This window comes from Bombyx mori, chromosome 8, assembly GCF_030269925.1.
Source record: "Bombyx mori chromosome 8, ASM3026992v2".
In the NCBI taxonomy this organism is placed as follows: Eukaryota; Metazoa; Arthropoda; class Insecta; order Lepidoptera; family Bombycidae; genus Bombyx; species Bombyx mori.
The window spans coordinates 7,405,400-7,426,721 of NC_085114.1; the positions used below are offsets into that span (position 1 = coordinate 7,405,400).

Sequence of the window (21,322 nt, forward strand, 5' to 3'; positions counted from 1 at the left end):
AATTATAATTTACGTAACTACTAGTCATAAGGTGGCTTGCGAGCCCGCTCAGGTAGGTAGGTACCTTAATAATGGATCAAAGCTTCAGTTGCAATGTAATAGTGTATTAGCACATCAAACTGGAACTCACGGTAGCTTCGCGGCAGAAACGGGAATGGGCGGAATCGCAACAGAATCTACTACCGGTATTATCAGTTTTTTCATTAAAGTGGTTTAGTAATGCAATCCCATTGAATACATCTATTTATAATAGTCAAAATATTATGTGTAACTGTTTATACACGTAATAAGCATATTTATATTTCATTATCCCGAAACCCTGCTTGTAGTTACAACAAACGCGGTCCACTGAAGTTTACAAAATTATGATTATTGTCGGAACACTTATTATTCTCGCATATTTATCAGGAAAACAATATTCTTATAATAAACTTGTTTGATATTATATTTACTTTCGGTACGAACGTGTCGGCGTAAAGTATACAGACTTCTCAATAAACAACGGATAATGGGAAAAGAAATCCCGCCGAACGAGCTGTGTGTATCCAACCGAAATAAAATGTTCATTTCATTTCGTTTTTTATACGTTTCGATTTACTTACTCTTTTTTTATATTAAAATTGAATCGTGTAATACTTTAATTAATTATCTTAGCTATAAGCTTTTTCGTTAAATTATAAGTTAGGCAATATTTTAATGGCGAGTTTAAAATTAACATATCTCATAATGTCTATGAAACTATTTGATATTTTATTCAACTAAGATAAACTTTGTGAACGTTTGAGTTGAGATTTCATATAAACAGAAAAGTTTGTATCACATTTTGCAAAACATGTGTCTGTCACATGATTCTGATATTATGTGGGTTTTTATAATAACGATAATAATTTAATAATTTAGTGACAGGTTGCCAATTCATTTTAAAAATAAATATCCAAATATTGGTAAAACGATATCTTCAATTCGAAATTATTTGTACCAAATATGCCAGTTTTTTGGGTGAAAATCTTTATTTTTAAATATAAATTATTTACGATTAATTTAACATCAAAATAAAATGTTTTCAATATAACTAATAGCTTTAAATAGTAACCCTCAATCAAGGATCTAAAACATGTTAAAATTAAAATATGAAATTAAACCTAACCGGCTTCTTATTTATTTTTATATGAAGAAAATTTATTGAAAATTTTATTTTATGAACAAAAGACTCCGTTGTTCCAGAACGCCCTCTAGTTCGTAAAATAACTCAATTATGTTTTAATTTTTTTTAAATCCATTTCCCTCTCAAACTTTCTAAACACTGAATTATGTCACATCCCCTTGTATATATAATGTATAATTTGGAGTTGTGAAATTAGCTGTTTTTTTATTGCTTAAATGGGTGGACGAGCTCACAGCCCACCTGGTATTAAGTGGTCACTGGAGCCCATAGACACCTACAACATAAATGCGCCACCCACCTGGAGATATAAGTTCTAAGATCTCAGTATAGTTACAACGGCTGCCCTACCCTTCAGACCGAAACGCATTACTGCTTCACGCGGAAATAGGCAGGGCGGTGGTACCTACTCGCGCGGACTCACAAGAGGTCCTACCACCAGTAAATAGTAGCTGTCATATAAACGTAAATAAAACAATCTGTTTTTCCGAATCAACATGAAGTAGGGCGGGACAGCCGTTCGAACGTAAGCAAAGTGCAATATCGGGTGAAACGGACAGGTAAAAAATATTTGGCAGTGACAATGCGGCTTGTCATTTCGGTGGCGATACGCCAGGTTTGCCAAAGGCAACACAATAAGAATACATACTATTATTATCGAAAGGAATTACATTCACCAACTATAATTTCATAGTTCCTAGCATGAACTTTAGTGCAGGTTTTGAATGACAACAGAAATGATATTTTTTCATCGGTTACCAATATACTCTTATTTACCCAAGCAATCGTAAAAACCATTTCGGAGAGATATTACGTCACTAAAGGTAAGCTTGGCATTTCTCCATTACTATTATAATTGAAAAGTAATTAAATTAATTCATGTTAGAAGCTTAAAGGCGACAGGAGTTTGAAGTAAATTTTACTGGTTCCTAGTGGGAGACGAGGGCGTAACTTAATGATCGTGCACGTCGCACCGGGAGACTATATTCTATTCGACGCTAAATTGAATCTGCGAGGAGCTATTAGCCTACACCACAGACGTGCTTCATCGTTCAGAACATAGCTAGTGTGTGCCAACGGTCGTGCTTACTACTCTCTCAACTATCCAGTTAGCGTTTTAACTTTATAGTTGATAAAGTTCGTATATAGTTGTGAACAAGGATACAAAAACAACATTAATAAAGTTTACGATTTTTATGAAGTCTTTCATAAACTAGATTTTCAAAGATAGTTTATATAAAGAACTACTACAATGAAATGTTTTATTATTATTGCGTAGATGGGTGAATGAGCTCAATCTAGTCGGTGTAAAGCGGTCACAGGAGCCGTGAAATATCACCTTGAGACATGAAGTCGAAGTCTCAATTGTATTGTACAACGGCTGACTCACCCTTCAATACGGAATGTATGACTGCTTCGGGGCATAATAGGGTAGGATGGTGGTACTGACTGGTGAATATGTGCTGACTTTCAATACGCTCTACCTTTCGTCTTTTACGATACCCACGAGAAGAGATTCATGAAATTAAATTTCCATAAATCGAAGGATATTAAATATTCAAATTTCAATAAAGAAGATGATTGATTGCAAGTATAAAACCCTAAGTCAAACAAATGACTTCGTAATAGACTTCGAGATACTATTTCTTCTATTCGCAAACAAACTTATTTTTATTCAATTATTAGACTACACTTAGCGCGATGTTCTAAAAGTTTTATTTGACAATTTCAATTAAAGACAGATATAGTTTAGACATTCCATGTACGCGAATTAAATAATATATCGACCAAAGAGAAATCCTAGATTTCGGCTGGTTCATATAAACTGCTGTCTTCCGGTCCGAATGTTTTATTTACGTTGAAGTCGGCAGTATTTACTTTTTGTCCGGAGCAAGTGGAATAAGATTTTTCGCTTTATCCGAGCAAAAGCACAGAGAACAGGAGGCAAATTGGATGGGATTGCGACATATCTTGGCTGGCGGTGAACTGTCGAAATGCTCGGGGGACCGCAGAGGGTAAACTGCTCACATTCCTTTTTAACCGGAATAGTAAACTTATTTATAGTGAACAGATAGAAAATACTTGAAAATATTTTATAGTAGACGGATAGAAGATACTATTAGTTACTAAAACATTCTAGTGTTCTTGTATAAGTTAAATATCGTTTTACAATTAAGCTGAAAATAACCAGGAAACTATTTCTGGAACGTTAAAATCACCATTAGACATTCCAGACTGAAATGGCAGCAGTCAATGGCATTTAAGCAAATAAAGCTTTCATGGCGGTCAATTAAACAGTTTAAACATTGGACAGAAACGTCCGCGGCTTGACTGCTTGAATAAATTAAATTTCGATTTGCGAGACCGTGCTACAAATTTTAAACAGATCTCGAATTGAACATTGCAGCATTGGAATTAAATATGTACAAAGATTTATTTACAGCAACTTTCATTGATTTATATTTATGGTTAATTATTACCTTTGTATTAGTACTTTACAGAACGTGTATCGTTTAGATTAAACAGAATCCAAATTATTTCTCCTTAATATATCACTCCTTTAATACGCGTGAGTGATATAAGTTCGGAGATATATTATACCATTAATATTACAAAGTAACATGCAAATGTATTAACATTTCTATGTATTTCTACTTCATATAGATACATAATCTTAAAGTTACTTACATGAGAGTTGACGTTGTTTGGTGGATGATTACGAGTCGTGTCTGCCGCCAGGGCTGCCAATGGTAATCGAGACTTCGCCGACAATGCATTGGTACGAGGCGAGGAAGCACATTTTACAGCAGCCTGCGATAAGAAATAATAATTTAAAAAGTTTATTTTCTCATATACTAAAACATTACGATAAGAGATCCCGAGGACAATTATTAAACGTTAGATTGAATTAAGTTTTAGATAATTAAATAGAATGTCAAAAGGAAATTAACAGCGCACAAATTTCCACGTTCAAGTTAGTGATACGGTGGCGGCACTTAATCATGCTTAGTCCCGACTTTCGCGCTTCGTTTAGCCGACAGTGCTCGGAAACTCGTCAGAGTCGAGAATGTGTTGAACAAGTCCCTAAGTAATCTACTTCGCTTTACGACTGACGAGCTTTGAGTTTTCTTTGATACTTACTACTAACGTGCCTTCAGGATGTAATTTTGCGCATGTACAATATATAATGAATTAGTGTCGTCATTAAATGAAAACCGAATCATATTAAAAATAAAAAATAAACGATAAACGTTGTCATTTCGCGTTATATTGTATTTGATTGCGTGAATGGCATATTCTAGTGACACAATTTTTGTATGAACTCATAAATAAGCTCATCAGTCCGGTGCGAAGGGGCGTACAATGGTTGTGGGGTTGTCGCACTACGGGACGGGTGTGGGGAAATTACCATAACTGTTATGCGATCTCTGCCACTGACAACTGCACGGATACACAATAAGTAATAAATTGTTGGATTTAACAACGATCATAAAGACCTTTTGTTCATAAATATAAACACGACTTCATGTGTTAAATGTTAATTTAAATTTCTTTCTATTTGGACTACTTACGTAATTATCCAGTGTTTACATACGCTAGAACCGACAAGTGATTTCTTACCATTTTACAAATCGTACGACCATTAAAGCCACGTGTAATATAAGGTCATATCTTGTTTTATAAAGTGCTTTTCCGCGAACAATATATTGAATTGTAAATTTTTAAAGATTGTGGACATAAACCTATTTCATTCCGTTATTTTGACTGCTGCCCATTCAGAGTTAACAACAAATGATAAATATTAGCATTATCAAATATATAACGGCTTGTGCCTTGTACACGTGCCACTGTGACCGAAGCCCAATGTGAATTACAATAAAATACAACGTTTAGTACACAGCTGATATATCACACCATTCCGTCAACAATTTTAGAAATTCAACTGTAATGCACAACCCAATTTTGCTTCACATTGAAGCTTTTATTGTAAAAAGACTTTTATAATCTTGGCATTGAGTTTCTCTGCAAGCTACCGAGTTTTTTTTTAAACTCGAGGATGGTATTTCGAGCAATGTTTGAGCGTATAATGGAATCACTTGGAAAGTAAAATCTGGTTCGCTTTATAATTTTGGGAGCTCTCAACAGAGCGTAGCGTTATTTTACCTTTGGGACCGGAACTGCTTTGCGGAATTTATTATACGGAATCATTCCGCGTTCCTCTCACTAACCAGCAGCGAAACCGATTTAATAGCTACAATCTAGAACAGCTGTGTTTATCTACAGAGCATTTTCAAAAACCAATGCGACCAACTAATATTTGGGCACTAGAACTAATTCATTTTCTGTGTTACATAAGCGTTCCTTTATAATAAATTAAATTTTAAATAAGACACGTAGGTACCTTGTGTGATGTTAACCATTTACGATAGGGCCAGACAAAAAGCTAAGCTCTGACTTTAACGATAACAAAAATTGGGTACTAATATTTTTGTATAATCTTGGTACATATTTAATCAAATTTCAAGTTCACTTAAATATTATTGATATTTTAGGCAGAAGAACATAGGACCCTTCAAGTTATAGGTTTGACAAGTTAACAAACTGTACGTTTTAGGGTTGACAAGTTAAATGGCAGCGGCTTGGCTCTGCCCCTGGCATTTTTGATATCGACGAGCGACGGTAACCACTCACCATCAGGTGGTTCGTATGCTCGTCTGCCTACACGGGCAATAAAAAAGAAAACTTTTTTCAAATCAGTCTTCAGAAAATCGTAAGGTATTTTTTGTTTCTTTGAACACTATGCATCAAGTCTCAAATTCTGCTTAGTTAATTTACATACAAACACGATTACCACGCAAAATAAAAACGTTTATATTTAGGCGATAAATTAGGGAATTCTATTAAGCATTTATTTACTTATTACAATTAATTTTAAATGTGTGTCGTCCATTTTCTTTGAGAATGCAACGCATGCTATAAAACTTATTTAGTAACGCAAACTTACAAGCACTTACTTTTTCTCTTCGTTATGAGCGGTTAATAAAAGTCAAAACGAAAAGCCAACTCCATTTTCTACGGAACAAATCACTTCTGAACTGCGACGAAAGCAAAATTCTCTCGAGAACTTTATGTGACTGCCACAAAAGATTTTATACAATTCATTTCAGTCTCATAAAAAAGTTATCGTGGATTCACAGAAATTGTGCGAGATATATTTCTAAGAGCATTCGTCCCTGAGGGTAAAATCGGCTTAATTTTACCACATTCTTGTCTTTTTTTTTTTTTTTTAAGTCTTTAATATATATTTTTCTAAACATAGCAACATTATTATCGTTTGTTTCTTTATAATATTTTATTGCGATGTCATAGTTAAAAGTTAAGCAAATCTGTTAAAATATTCTGGTGCATAAATTAAGATATTATCTAAAATGTATGTTGGCCTCGCTTTAGACGGTGAATTAATTATCACATTGATGAATAAACCGTTCAGTAAATTCAAATTTTATACACAAAAACATCATTAAACAATTAGGACCGGACAACAACTCGGCAGGGCGCAAAACGATGGCCAGTCAGCGCTACCGATCAACCTCGATCATTTAATGTAATCGCGTTACGTTGAACGTACTAATTTATAACAGTACAACATTGATACCGTTTAAGTTTAATTGGAAGCATCATTAATAGGCAATCGAAGCAAAATCAACACAAACTGTTTACTTTACTGTATCCAATTAAACTAGACTCATGATTTATTACTATATACCTATCGTTATGAGAACGTGCACTTGGTTTAATGATGAATTTATTATTGAGCTTTGCTTTCATCGATCGATTGATAATTATTTAATATAAACAACGGATCAGTTTTTTTTACAAAGGCTAGTTTTTAACATTAATATTATTTTAAAGCTGGTCATTTATTTTTCAGGATTTACATCAACGTATAGTTGGATTAACTTATTATTTAATTATACCTCTAGGTTACTGCTTATCTTGGACGTCACTTCTAAATCTGTCAGCTATTTAATGTCTCGGGTTTTCTCTCAGGGAACTGTTGTCTGAGCACTTAATTGAATAATAAATTACTTTAAGATCAAAATATTTAATCTATTTCGTATTTTCGTGTTATCATTATTTTTCGATGCAATATGATTTAGTGCTATGTGTATTTAACCAGAATTTCTGTTCCCGTTGTTTGAAGCTATATAAAAATACTGATTATCTTAAAATATTGTTCGTTATTAAAATTATGTTATTAACTGTAGAGCACTATAAATTTATCATTGAGCTTTGTTTATTTTAAATTTACAAGAGCTCGTTAACCTGCAAACAGCGTGTCACGCGCAATCACAAATGTTATCTAATTTAAGAAAATGTTTTTGGTGAGTAAATTCGAATTCGCTGTACGCAAATGAGAATGGAAGCTAAAGAGCCGTGTTCTCTGCACGCTCAATTACCTCGTTAAACAGAAGGCCCTCGACGTTGCAGTTAGTTGTTAAAATATTTCTTCATCGCCACGACTTCTATTATGCTGATGCTTTGGTCGATGCTACCTACTTTACTACTTTAACTTTAATTACGGTAGTAAATTATTAAACTTTAAATTTTAGGCATTTAATTTATAATCTAACATAATACGAGTATAAAAAGATTTGACCTAATCATTGATACGCAAATATATAATAATATTCGACAATACGATCGTGCGTTGTCTCATCGAACTTAGCTCAAATTTCTATCGATTTGTCAGCATTGTAACTAAAGTGTAGCGAAATCTCTTCACTCTATCCTTCTCACCCGACTGAGTATTCGGATTAAGGGTTTATTTATTTATTAATATCTAAAAAGAGATACTAAAATTTTATTCTTTTTCGATTGTTGTTCATTCGTTTAAGTACTCTCATTTTAAGCCAAATGGAGTTCTTGTCAAGCGTGTATTAAGTCTTAAATTTAATTCTATTGAAATGAATTTAACCCAAACGGTTAGCTACACATTAAACAATTTAAATGTAATTAAATACTTTAAATCAACCTTACGGATGGATTTCACGAAATTGCATTTTGTTTTCAATCTGACAGAAGCGGCTTCAGCGTGAACTTCCAATTTGCCTGAGCTGTTTAATTATCGGAGACACGGTAGGTCATTAATTAAGTCATCAGACAAGCTAAAGCGGGTTACCGCTCTCGGGATTGCATAGTGAACTAGATTATAATAAACGAAAATGTCAGTGTTTTCGGATAATTCATTCCTTAACCAAATTTAAAAAAAACGTGTGGCACTCGGGAACTGCCGTGGTAAAGCTATTGCATAGCATTTCTCGGGAACTGCCGCGGTAAAGCTATTGCATAGCATTTTTTATCAACTTATGCAATTATAATTAGACAATGATAATTTAATATTAAAACAATAATAAATCAAGACCACGCTATATTAAACATTAATAAAAGCAAAACCTTAACTGTCCCCTTCACACTCATAAGCTAGACCGCGCGAGAGAGAGATGGGCAGACTTTTCATGATGCGCATGCAGTGTGACGTCACGCCACGCGCTTATTCACAAACACTACACAAGCGCAACGTGTGAATGTGTTGAACGCGAGCTACATAGTAGGCGGAATGAGGGGTGTACGGTTTTTTTCGTTACGGAATTTCATGATTTGGTCGCCGCGCTCAAGGCCCGCGATAAAAGCTATGTAATAGCTTAAAATCAAAGGGTTTCCCTTTTCTTGTAGCGTAGATCCGAGAAGCTCGTACCTCATAGAATTAAAAACATGATTGTCCCTACCTACCATGATACATGAGGCAATAGTTTCAATTTCAATAGAGTAACAACTATTCTACTCTTCAAATGAAAGGATAAGTGTTTCGCTACAGATAACGTCTCAACTGAAATAGGAATATTATAATGTCAGTAATTTCACAGAATAAATATTATTTGTTAGTATTATTATACTAGATATTTTTCCTTCGTACGGTGTTTCATGGCACTAATAATTAAGCAAAAAACTGGTATCAAAGCAAGAACGACGATACAATCACCCGAACACAAACGAACGCTATATTAGTTAATTTATTTATTCATCGCAACTATATTATCAAACAGTCCGAGTTTATTTATAAGAACAATACATTAACTTCAAATATGACCGACGGACGTTATCTCTGCAGTAAACTTTTTTTTGTAATAAGTGGTCAGTGATATTGGGTAATTTAGTAGCGTTGATAAACTGGCGGATAATTAGTGAATAATCGACAACAGTATGATGTTGCTGGTACTTAAAAATATTATTCAAAGTATTTAGATATTCCAATGCACAATGAGTGAGTATGAGTTTTACCTTTGTTCGGTTTTTTTTTTAATATTAATTTTTTTTTTCGTTCCTTCACAAATTTGTAAAAAAATACACAGTATGACAAAAAAACACGTAGAAAAAATATGGCAAAAACTCTAACAAAGACCCGTAACCAATAGGTAGTTAATTGTTACACAGGTAAGCCAGAAAACCTACAACAAATAATCATACAGACTATTGTACTCATTTTTTGCTACTGATACTTTGTTGTCAATGGTCTCATAGAAAAGCAAAAAGGTAAAGCAGAGCCACGTAGGAGTGATAATAATAAAACACCTTAATAAAAGTGGATAGCTGTTCAATTTAATATAATTACTTTCTGTTAAGTCGCGGTAAATCAGTTTTAAGCAAATCACTGGTGGTAGGACCTCTTGGGAGTCCGCACGGGTAGGTACCACCACCCCGCCTATTTCCGCCGTGAAGCAGTAATGCGTTTCGGTTCGAAGGGTGGGGTAGCCGTTGTAACTATACTGAGACCTTAGAACTTATATCTCAAGGTGGGCGGCGCATTTACGTCGCAGATGTCTATGGGCTCCAGTAACCACTTAACACCAGGTGGGCTGTGAGCTCGTCCACCCATCTAGGCAATATATAAAAAAAAACTAAAAACTCAATTTTTCTCATCGAGTCGGACCGTAATTGAGTGGAAAAAAGCGGTGCATGGAAATAAATATGAGGGACGTAATCGAAATGTTTGTAAACGGGTGTCGCGTGTCACAAAACGATTACCTAGCCGCCCTGTACCGCCCCCTACACCGCTGGAACGATGGATTTCCTTGTAAAAATTTACCTCTTGGATTATACGGCTTCTTGTTATTCGTCAATTTATGTCTTTACAGTCTTTTTATTAGACGTCATGTAATGTAGGAACGGATGCAGGATTGCGTTGTTTTTTACATTGAGAGAGAAAGCCTTAAGCATGATTTCAAATGAAAACACGGTGTAAGTAAGCGCCACTTATATCTATTTTATAATATTAGTTAAAATTTATATTTGGTATTAATAGATGGTTTGCTTCTATTTAGTATTAATGGTAAGAATTAACTAACAAGTCGTGTAGATTAATTTCATCCTTTGTAAATTTAATAAAGACAGAACAGACGGCAATAAGTTATATTTAGATTAACAATAATATGTAGACATTAAAGCAGGCTGTTGTAACTCAAACAAACACAGCAAGAATGATTTACGCGATAAAATGAAATGAATGAAGTAATGAATAAATCGTGACCAATAAACGCGTAATCGAAATAATTTCTAATTTGCTTGCAGCGCTCGTAACGAGGTCATTATTTGCAAACAGTACTTAATTTCGTCGAAGCAGGAGCGCGACGGAAACTTTCATTGAATTTAACAATATGAGAGACTACCGTAATATAAATTTTGCTCATGACTTTTTGTTAAAATATAGTATGGGGATTTGATGAAAATTTTAGTTAAATAATATTATCTGTCTCTCTAATAATATATCCGATCTATTTCAGACATCACAATCATTTATTATTAATCAGTTATTTTGCTAGACGAAATCATTATTTAATAACTTAAAGTAAAAAACACGTTTAAAACTATTAGTTATACTGCAAATTCAACCTCTTTAATAAAGTAATAACAGTTCTGAATTAAATCTGCGAAAATCTACCATTATGATAAATGATGGCTCAGTTTAACCGACAGCGTCGCAGTACAAACAACTTCTGAGCAAATATTTGTTCTGACTTGACGTGTTGTGTTTAGCGATAATAGAGTAATACGTTACAAATGTTTATATTATATCGTGAAGTGAACGTTAATAGCCGGTTTGTTCATGACGATAATCTATAAACGATCAAGACAAATATGTTTCATATAGAGAAGGACTTGTAGAAACAAATAATAATTCCAGTAATACATATATGGTTACAATTTTTGTATATAGTTAAACTTGAGGTCGGTTAAGTGATAATTAATTACAGGTTGGTTATTTGTTTCTAAGTCTTTTAAATTTAAATTAATTTGTAATTCACGTTGAAAATTTCAATTAAAAAAAAAACAATAAATATTGTGTCAGCATCTTGTATGTTAAACATATACGTATTAGTTTTCGATATAAAACGACAAATCTGATAAGAGGGATGAGAGTGGCACTCGACCGAGTTGAAGAGCGGACAAAGTAGGCGCGGCTGTTACGAATGAGAGTCGCGAGGTCTTTTGCCTCTCTAGAGTATTAGATGGCGATGTTGGAGAGTTCTCGTTCGATCGTGGGCAGATCGCCGAGATATGCCGCGACCTACAGCCACCCGGACAGACGCCCGAATATTCCCTTACGTAGACGATTGTCGCGATTCTTGCCACTTGGGGACACTTGGCACATCGCTTAAACGAGCCCCTCGAGCGGATAATACGTTTACATTAAAATGCGAATCAAATTTTATTTCTTTTATCTGTTTTATGTTTTACACTTCATGTTATAGAAACGACGGTTTGTATGGTGATTCTTGTATTACTTATAATATTCAAAACTAAAAAAATGTTCTTTAACAAATCTTTAGTCTAATAGCTTATCATTATATTTTAAAATTTTACAAATACTAAATGAAATGCGTCGCAATAATCGGAAAAAATTTTGGCATACCAAGATTGTTTTCAATTAAGTTAAGTACGCACTTACAAGTTAAATAACTACATTTACTGTGGACTTATCAATGGTTGAATTGCGTTAGTAAAGTGTAGGTACATGGCAAGTAAATATTGATGCCAGATGCAGAGGCTAGACTTGAGTACACGGTGGGGTAGAAAGTGGGCAGGGAACGCATGCCCGAGTATATACCGAACTACCTACTTTATACTAAATATAAATCAGTATTTATATTGACTAGAATAAAATGCACGGGTTTGTTGGATCGAAAGTTCATTTTAGTATTTAAACAAAGTAGCTAGTCTCTGATGTTATTGTATTTATTTTTAACAAGTTTTAATATAAGGGCAATAACAATTAATATAATGTTAGCTTAGATATTGTATTATGTATTAATTATAAACCGGGCGGCAAGTAGAAGAAACGGCAGGCAAAATTCTTATACAGTACCTACTGTTATTTCAAAAACGTGTAAGTAGTTATTGTTTAGGTTCACTTTTATGAATAAAAACTATTATGTGGTGCTGAAAAGAGCCATATTTCCATATTTCGTCCACTTTACGTCGTATCACGTCCGGGAACTCGGTCGTAAACTTTTCCAGTTAATTTAACTTTGTTATTATAACGAATTTTCAAATTCGTTAAAACTATAGGATTTTTTAAACAAAAACCATACGTCTTTCGGCTATATGATATTGAAAAAAATATACGAATTGTTGGAGTAACGTAACATTTTCTGTCGTCGTCATTCGACCAATTATTGTACACGGTATCTGTTGGTTGTCCTCCCGGTCAGTGGTAATTTCAGCAATTTACGGAACACCTACGATCCGCAATAATTTGTTACAAGCCACAATCAAAGATCAAGCCAGTTACCGCAATAAACGTAAGGTCAACAAAACTTAAGACTGAGATTTTAATATCAGTTTTTTTCTGTGGTTGTGTTTATTAAATAATTACTGTTAATAAGTCGGAATGATAATTTCGTGTCAATATTTGTATAATAATCTTATATTATGTGATAAGCAGGGTTATCCGTTTTTTTTTCAACTAGTTAAATATTAGAATTGTACGAAAATCAAACGGAAATTCCCATTTTGTGACCGTGACCAAGGAAATATTATTGCAAAACATGCAAAATTCATATAAAACAACACAGACATATGAAACAATCATAACTAATTTGATAAAAATCGTGATTTTTCCAACCCTGGTTTTACGATAAAGCAACGAACATAATTGATAAATTTAAACATGTTTAGTATTTAATTTAAGTTTACGTTTTTAAGATTAATAATTTATTGAAATTAACTTTATGTTGAAAAGTACGAGTTCTATTAAAACAACTTCTTGGCCGCGATTAAACAAATTTATTTTTACACAATAAACACAAGATTACTTTCAAAACCAAGCCATACATTAACAATCAATAAGGAATTTCTCGACAAATTCCAAGATAAACATTGGTTAGGTGCAATCGTTGTACAGCGCTGAGAGCGTAGAGATTCGAATACAGGTGTTGAAAACTTAAGTAGCTTAGAAGTCGAGGAGCGTGGACTGCAAGTGTTAATAAAAGAGAAACAAGGTTTAAACTTTACCCTGGTAAGTATTTATGTCACAACGTGCTAACATCGAGCTCCAGGGATCGGTACGAGGGGTCGGGATATAAGGGATAGTCGAGACTTTAGGTCGGTGCTCTCGGCGGCTATCTTGCGGCCTGTTGTAAACTAGACATATTGATTTTTGTATAAACGATAAATACACTTACAACGAAACCGAGTGATTTCGAATTTCGTGTTATTTTTGGAAATTTGAAGATATATTTGTGCAAAAGTAATTTTTAACATAATTTTATATGCTTTTGTCTTAGCTATAGAATCGCTTTTTCAATTATTTCGACGCATTTAATTTGCGAAATATATTTACTGTGTGCGAAGTTTGCTTTTTACATTTTACATATTTTTTAAAGTAACGAAAACATAATAATTTATCAAACCCGTGTGTTCTACTGTTTTACAATGTTAGTATAAAACAGGAAGATAAACATACAATATCCATTAAATTTCTTACTTTTACCAATGCGGATACGTAAAGTACTCTTTTCAACTACCTATAAACCTTTCAATACTTCAGTAAGTAGCTGTTTCAATGCGATCACGTTAAGAAAATTTATAGCGAGAATTCACTACGTAAATGTTCAAGAATATTTTTAACTTCTCAAAGTTCTTTATGCCACTACCAATTTTTCTCGACCGCCTATCAGGTAGGTAGACGTCCTTGCCAAACTTTTCAAATTAGTTTTGAGCATGCTTCATTTTTATTTATTTTAATAAACAAAGTTAGGAACTCGTTTTTCTTCGTCATAGGAGTTCTCAAAGAAAGAAAAGTTGGGTTATTAGAATTAAAGTTTAAATTGGCGTTAAAGAAAACAAAACTTTATTTTTTAATCATAAAGTGTTTAAGTATACATCTTCAATGTATTGAAATGTGTCAGTGCATTGGAATTCGTCTGTACGCGTAGTTTTACTCGATTTACCGTGGGAAAGTTATAGCTTAGCTGTAATCTGTGAGGTAATCGGTAATCCACAGGCGTCAAATGACAAATCGTCACGCTCGAGTGGTATAAATATGTATACTTGAATATTTTCTTAGTAGAATTTAAAATTATTAAAGAGATAACTAGTTTTAAAATTACTATTTAACACATTACCTTATGCATGCGCCAGATCATTTTGTATTTAAATACATGTATTTAAGTACTACAATTTATATTTAAGTACTTTGAAACTACCCTCTCAATATTAATGTTTGAGTAGACTAATTTGTATAAGAACATTTTTGTTAAATTGCAAGAGAGATTGACTGATTCATGATTATGTTATTTCTATTGTTCATAGGATTATCTTCATAGGAGTCAGGTGTATTTCCCAATATTCTCGCTTCTGCAAACATGAGAAACTTTCGTCTTTTTTAAACATTTGTCCAGAATAATATATTTACTTTCATGTAAGCTCTTATGGTTATAAATTATTACTTTAGATTGTGGGAATTGGGCACAACAGTAAAAATTTATTTGAACAAACTAGGCAGGCACATTGAAATACAGCTAAGACAAATAAACCGTGGAACTAATATTTCAACAGAGCAATTTGTTTGCTTTTATTCTTAACGAAAATATCGTCGTGTATTTTCGGAATTAGTTTAGATAATAATACTAACGAAATTGGGTTACGATTAGTAAGAGCTAAGGAATAGCATATTGATGACGCATCACGATCGTAATTTTTAAATTTACTTTTTATTGTTTTACTGTTTGTTATGCTCTCATACAAAATACCGCCGGTAGTCGTATGTTCATTTTGAAGGTAAAATGTTTCGTCTTATTCGCCATATGTTTCGCAATCTTTGTGGTAACGTGTAATTTTCAAAATTATTCATTCTGGATATACCATTGTCGGCGGAATTATATGAGTGTTGTTGCACACCGCATGTGGTAAATTAAATAGGAGCAAGGAACCTGTTTGGGGCTAATACACGCGAGCCGCTTTAACGAGCGACAAACGGAAAGTTGTCGCCATAACTCCACTGATAGCTACGAATGTAGTTTTATTACACGATTCAGCGTGGATACATACTTTACACATATTGTCACTTGAGTACAGCGCGATAAATGAGTACAAACGAGCGAAAGCCACTTAGACCAAATTTACACTTTGTGGGAGACCGCGACTTCGTCTCGCTCGCCGAGAGCGCGCCGTTTCATGTCGCTAGTCAGCTGCTCAATACATACTAAAATAAATACATATACATATAAGCTTTATACATAACGATCGTGCAATCAACTGCTAAGACATTGTCCGTTATACAAAGTATTTTTAATTTTAATTGGGAATAAAGGAGCCGTGCACTTACAAGTATCTTTTTCTCATAGGGTTCATCCACTGGGTCAATGCACTTCCGAGACTACGTTTTAAAGCGATTATACGTTTACGAGCCAACGTTTTTGTAAAAGAGATATTAATAAAAAAGTAATCTACATCAAATCTAACCTTATCGATAGATAATTTACATATATAAAACTTGATTTGTACGAAATAACTAAGAGGTTATTTACTAACTGATTAGCTATGCATACCTGTAGTAGTATGTTTACATTTACATTACTCCAATGTATATTAAAGTTTACATTTGACCAAACATTAGTATTTTATCACTATTTGTCATTAAGTATAGAAATGTAAACAAAGTGTGAATCGTGCAGTACAGACGTCTAGGGCACTGCCAAATCGAAATTGGTATTTTTTCTGATTTAAGCCAGGTAGGATATTATTCACCCACTTTAGACAATCACCCATAACAATTAGTCGCAAGGCTACTGAGATTGTCAAGTGCTTACCTCCAGATCTTCATAGGTACGAAATGCCATTATGGCGAAGCCGTCAATGATATCTTCTTCTCCCAGCGGCTCCCTCGACTTTTTTCTCCTGGCGGGAGGACGAGGCGGCTTTTCTCGTGCCGGAGACTCATCCTCGCCGCTGTCTCCATCCTTAACTTTACTCTCTCGCTGTGCTTGCATGCGCTGTGCCCGCTCCCTTCGTCTATTTCTTTGATTGCGCTGCTTCACTTCGTTTTCCATCGTTCGCACATTATTCGTATCACCCGACCACCATGTTTCACTACACTAAAGTCCGCACTACACTTTTATCACACATGGTTATTCCTTGATTATATACCAAGATTTTATACAAAATACGAATCTTACACTCATGAAAAAGACACAGGACGTTTCCAATGGCGGACCGTACACCGTTGCCGCATTGCAAGTAAAATGGCCGCGTAGCACTCCACAGGCTGATTCCTTTCACATTCACGTAAACGGAGACATAATTTCACTTAACTAAGGTATCTTACAACATATTTCAATAACAACTAAGACAATATTATGGTAAATTAACTTTATACATTATTCTCTGTGTTCAGAATCAGTCAATAGTCAATACAATGAAAGGTGTTTCACGACGCTAACGCTGCGTTGCGGTCGCGATGGTGAACTAAAGCAGTGCTACCAACATTTAGATGTTGCGTGATACTGAGCGTCATTGGTAATGTGGCGTTCAGTCGGGAATACTGTTCTTTCAAATATAGTTATCTCTTTCTAAAAGTGAATTTCGTGAATTCAGAACTGTTCTATTCTTGTAAGGTTTGTAGTTTAATATGTGAATTACATGAAATTATCTTATTTTGTCGGTCATGTGCATAATAGCACTAAATATTTAAAAGGTTTAAATAATTGTAAAACTTGATAAAATGTTTTTGCAAAGTTGTTATGTTGGTAATCTTTGTCGTAAGCAGTGTCGTTTAACACACAGATGTTTCCAGCTGCACACACTGTGTAAGAATTTACAAGGAAACATGAGTGCGTTAGGTACAAATTCTTCTACTGATAGGGCACAGTTATCTAGTGCTATGAAATGAGGTTAAATTGAATTGAAAACGAAAATGTGAGTGAAGTTCGTACGCATTTGACGTTTTCGTTCAGAAAGATTCCTAAAAACATTATACTTTTAAAACACAAATGATATTGTGTAACAATAAATTAAATAGAGTATTGACTAAATATTTAGGTACTTAATAGTCTTATTACATCTATCGTCAAAACTAAACCGTATCACTAGTGTATTTTAAATTGAAAATAGGATAACATAATTTTATTATTACCACGTTTCCGTACCTATTTAAGTTGTATAATTTTTGCCCGGTTGGAGGTCTTTTAATATAAATATTAAATAAGTATGTAATAAAATCACCGAATATAGTATTTTTACAGCCTATTGTTCAAGGATTCGCTACGTAATAATTACATGATACTGATCGTACGTACCTATTAAACATTTACGGATTAGCCAAAGTGCACATTACAAACTAACGAGAATCAAAGGTTTGGGGCGACCAAACACGTCATTTCAGATCCTCCCGATCCACTAACGGTGCTTTTAGGTACCTTAAGCACCGGTCATCGTTCTCGTCGAACCCGTCGCTTGCGACGAAGGGCTCGACGAGTAAATTAACGCTCAGACACAGCCCATTGCGTTTCTCGCCGGATCTTCTCAGTGGGTCGCTTTTCCGATCCGGTGGTAGATTCTGCGAAGCACGGCTCTTGCTAGGGTTCGTGTTAGCGACGTCGTCAGGTTTGAGCCCCGTGAGCTCACCTACTAGTTAAAGTTACGCTGAAATAGCCTCTCAAGGCTCTCAGCTAGGTAGGAAATGAAAATCAAACCCGCAAAATTATAATTTGCGTAATTACTGGTGGTAGGACCTCTTGTGAGTCCGCGCGGGTAGGTACCACCGCCCTGCCTATTTCTGCCGTGAGGCAGTAATGCGTTTCGGTCTGAAGGGTGGAGCAGCTGTTGTAACTATACTGAGATCTTAGAACATATCTCAAGGTGGGTGGCACATTTACGTTGTAGATGTCTATGGGCTCCAGTAACCACTTAGCACCAGGTGGGCTGTGAGCACGTCCATACATTTAGCTATAAAAAATTTTTTCAATCGATAGGTACGCCGCGCTTAATTTGTTTCCTAAAGTGATTCTTGTCCACCTGATGGTTTTCTGAAAGTGATATATTATATCTCTTTGCGATAAGACCGCCCGTTGTACTTTTTGGTATTTAATGTTTTACATTTTTATTTATTTTGTATACAATAAAGCACTCTCTCTTTATCTCTCTCAAGCGTTCTGAAACTTCTGTTTAACATAAGATATATGTATTTACGTACACATACATACATACACACACATAAGATTTGTTACTTTGTATATTTTACGAGAGCCCATAAGAATCACATCATAACTCACCTTAGAAATGCGAACAAAATGGTCGGCACTTTTCAAGCCATAAGAGTCACCATCATATCACACATTTCATCCGCTATAGATAGGTCATCGAAGCAAGTTGTAGCTGAATACTTACTTCAGCTTTATGAAATGTATCTTCTGCTAAGTTTATCGCGGATGTTTACAGTGGGTTGTGATTATGATCCAGTGGTAGATGCCCTCGCCAAGTAGTTGCCCTTAAATTGTTAGATATCCTTCGTGAGGTACTGAGGCAGTTATTAGAATATACCAACGTGGCCGAATTGGAGCTTGCTTACCCGTCTTGGTCAAGACTGGAAGGCCTATGTACTGTGACCGATCTCTTTATTCGAGAAAAAGTGAAGTATACTAAAACCAATAATGACGCAAAATTTATAAATATATGTAGCGGCCTTAATTTTTATTACACGACCTTTTTCCTTCTCGCCTGCAGAAGTATTTCGTGAACACGTGCTAAATTCATATTACCTTAAGAGACCTTGAAGCCTTTTGGGTTATAGTAGCTGACGATTTTAACAGATATAGATATACAATATATGTATATAAGCAATGTATTCCGATATATCAAAAAACTTACCTCTAGTAATCGGATTAATTCCAATATATAGTGATGACTATTAATTTAAGTTAGTTCGAGGAGACAATCAATCCAAGAAGATGGGTGAAAAAATAAGAATGATACAGTCGTCCGGAAATCGCTATGTAGTCAACAAGTGCCCTGCAATCGAATCATTGAAGATTTATCGAGCGTTCTCCATTCATGTGAGGCAACAAATTATTTAACAGCTACCGTTGATTTACGTTATCGCTAGTCATATCAATATTGATTGAACAACTTAACAGGTATGACGTTTTCTTTAGGCAATATTCTTTATCAATTCTAAAATCGATGCCCCTCGTATTTTAACACCTTTTATAACTTTTGCAAAGCAAGCTCTGCATTATTCAAGAGATTCATTTATTTTTCTTACCTATGCTGATAGTCTTGAGCGGCTATTTCAGCTTCTCCTTAACGTGTAGGTGAGCTCACGGGCTCAAACCGAGTGTGTTGGTAAAACACTGGCCCTAGCAAGAACAGTGCCTCGCAGAATCTACCACCGGATCGGAAACGCGACCCACTGAGAAGATCCGGCGAAAAACTCAGTGGGCAGATTCATTAAAGACATAAGTCACTATCGTAGAGGGACTATGAGACTAATAAAAAAATGTCTTTGTTAATAAAACGTTGCAGAAGAAAAATAGTTTTTGTCCTTATTTTTAATGTCGGTTGCAGTTAATGAAGTATTTTAAAAACATAAATTTCACAGTCTGAATTTGGAATATCAATTTCTTTATTTATAGAATAACATAATTTTGTATAATGTATCTTTGTATTCTGAATCAGCACGTATACACACTTGACATAACACATATTTTTAAATGATATGCAGTGTTTGCAATAATTCGATTGCTAAATAATTGCGATAATAAAGTAAATAAAGATAAATTTTATCAATTTCAGTGCTTGACGAATATTTTTCACAGAATATTTTTACTGCTTAGAGACAAAAACTTATTATATAACGTATAAAACATATTAAATTCAGGGCCCATTTATAGAATAAAAAAAACATTTAATGCATTCTATATTTATGCATGTAATGCGATTAATTTAGTATTATTTAATTGTTTTTATATACTATATGAAGTGTTAATGAATGCAATATGGATGCAAAATGTGAATAAACGAAAGAAATAAAATAAAAAATTACATACAAAATTAGTCGCTCCCGTCGCATGACAAGTTAGTCAATATAGCTTTAATGCGAATATTCCGAATATGCGAATATTCGCTTTATAATGTAAATAACGCCAATCATGACGACATTGGAGGATAAACAAAGGTTAATCATCCTCCTCCTCCTCCTTCAGTCGATCGCTCATTGCTGAGCATCGTGATGCGCCCGCCTGTGACCTTTTTTTGTAATTTTTAGCCACTTATGTCGGTCAGTGGCACAGTGAAGTGCGTGGCTCAGTCTCATGTCCAGATACTCAGACACTTGGTCACTCCATCTTTTTCGGCTACGACCTCTGGATCGTCTTCCATCCACTTTACCCGTCACTATGAGTCTCTCCAGGTTGTCAGAGGGTTTTCTTGCTATATGACCAAAGTATTGGAGTACTCTATATAGAAATTTGGTGGATAGCCTCTGGTCAACTTTTAACTCGTTGAGGATGGAAGCGTTGGTCCGGAAAGCCGTCCAAGGGATGCGCAAAATGCGCCGCCAGCACCACATCTCAAACGCGTCTATGCGTCGCCTGTCAGACTCTT

At 34.6% G+C, this 21,322-nt stretch overlaps 1 protein-coding gene across 7 annotated transcripts in view; it reads right to left on the reverse strand.

Annotated features, from left to right (window-relative positions):
• LOC101744049 (fibrosin-1-like protein) overlaps positions 1–17,201 on the reverse strand; it is a 52,366-nt gene extending 35,165 nt beyond the window's left edge. For 4 of the 7 annotated variants that reach the window (XM_062669711.1, XM_012695487.4, XM_012695488.4 and 1 more), the window contains exons 1-2: positions 16,534–17,200; positions 3,851–3,973 (exon numbers count right to left, since the gene is read on the reverse strand). In XM_062669711.1, the coding sequence (XP_062525695.1) occupies positions 3,851–3,973; positions 16,534–16,773 (363 nt within the window). In that variant the 5' untranslated portion in view covers positions 16,774–17,200. Of the gene's footprint in view, positions 1–3,850; positions 3,974–16,533 lie in introns of all 7 variants that reach the window. The other 3 variants (XM_012695490.4, XM_012695489.4, XM_012695486.4) reach the window with 2 other exon arrangements.
• Between the last annotated feature and the right edge of the window lie 4,121 nt (positions 17,202–21,322).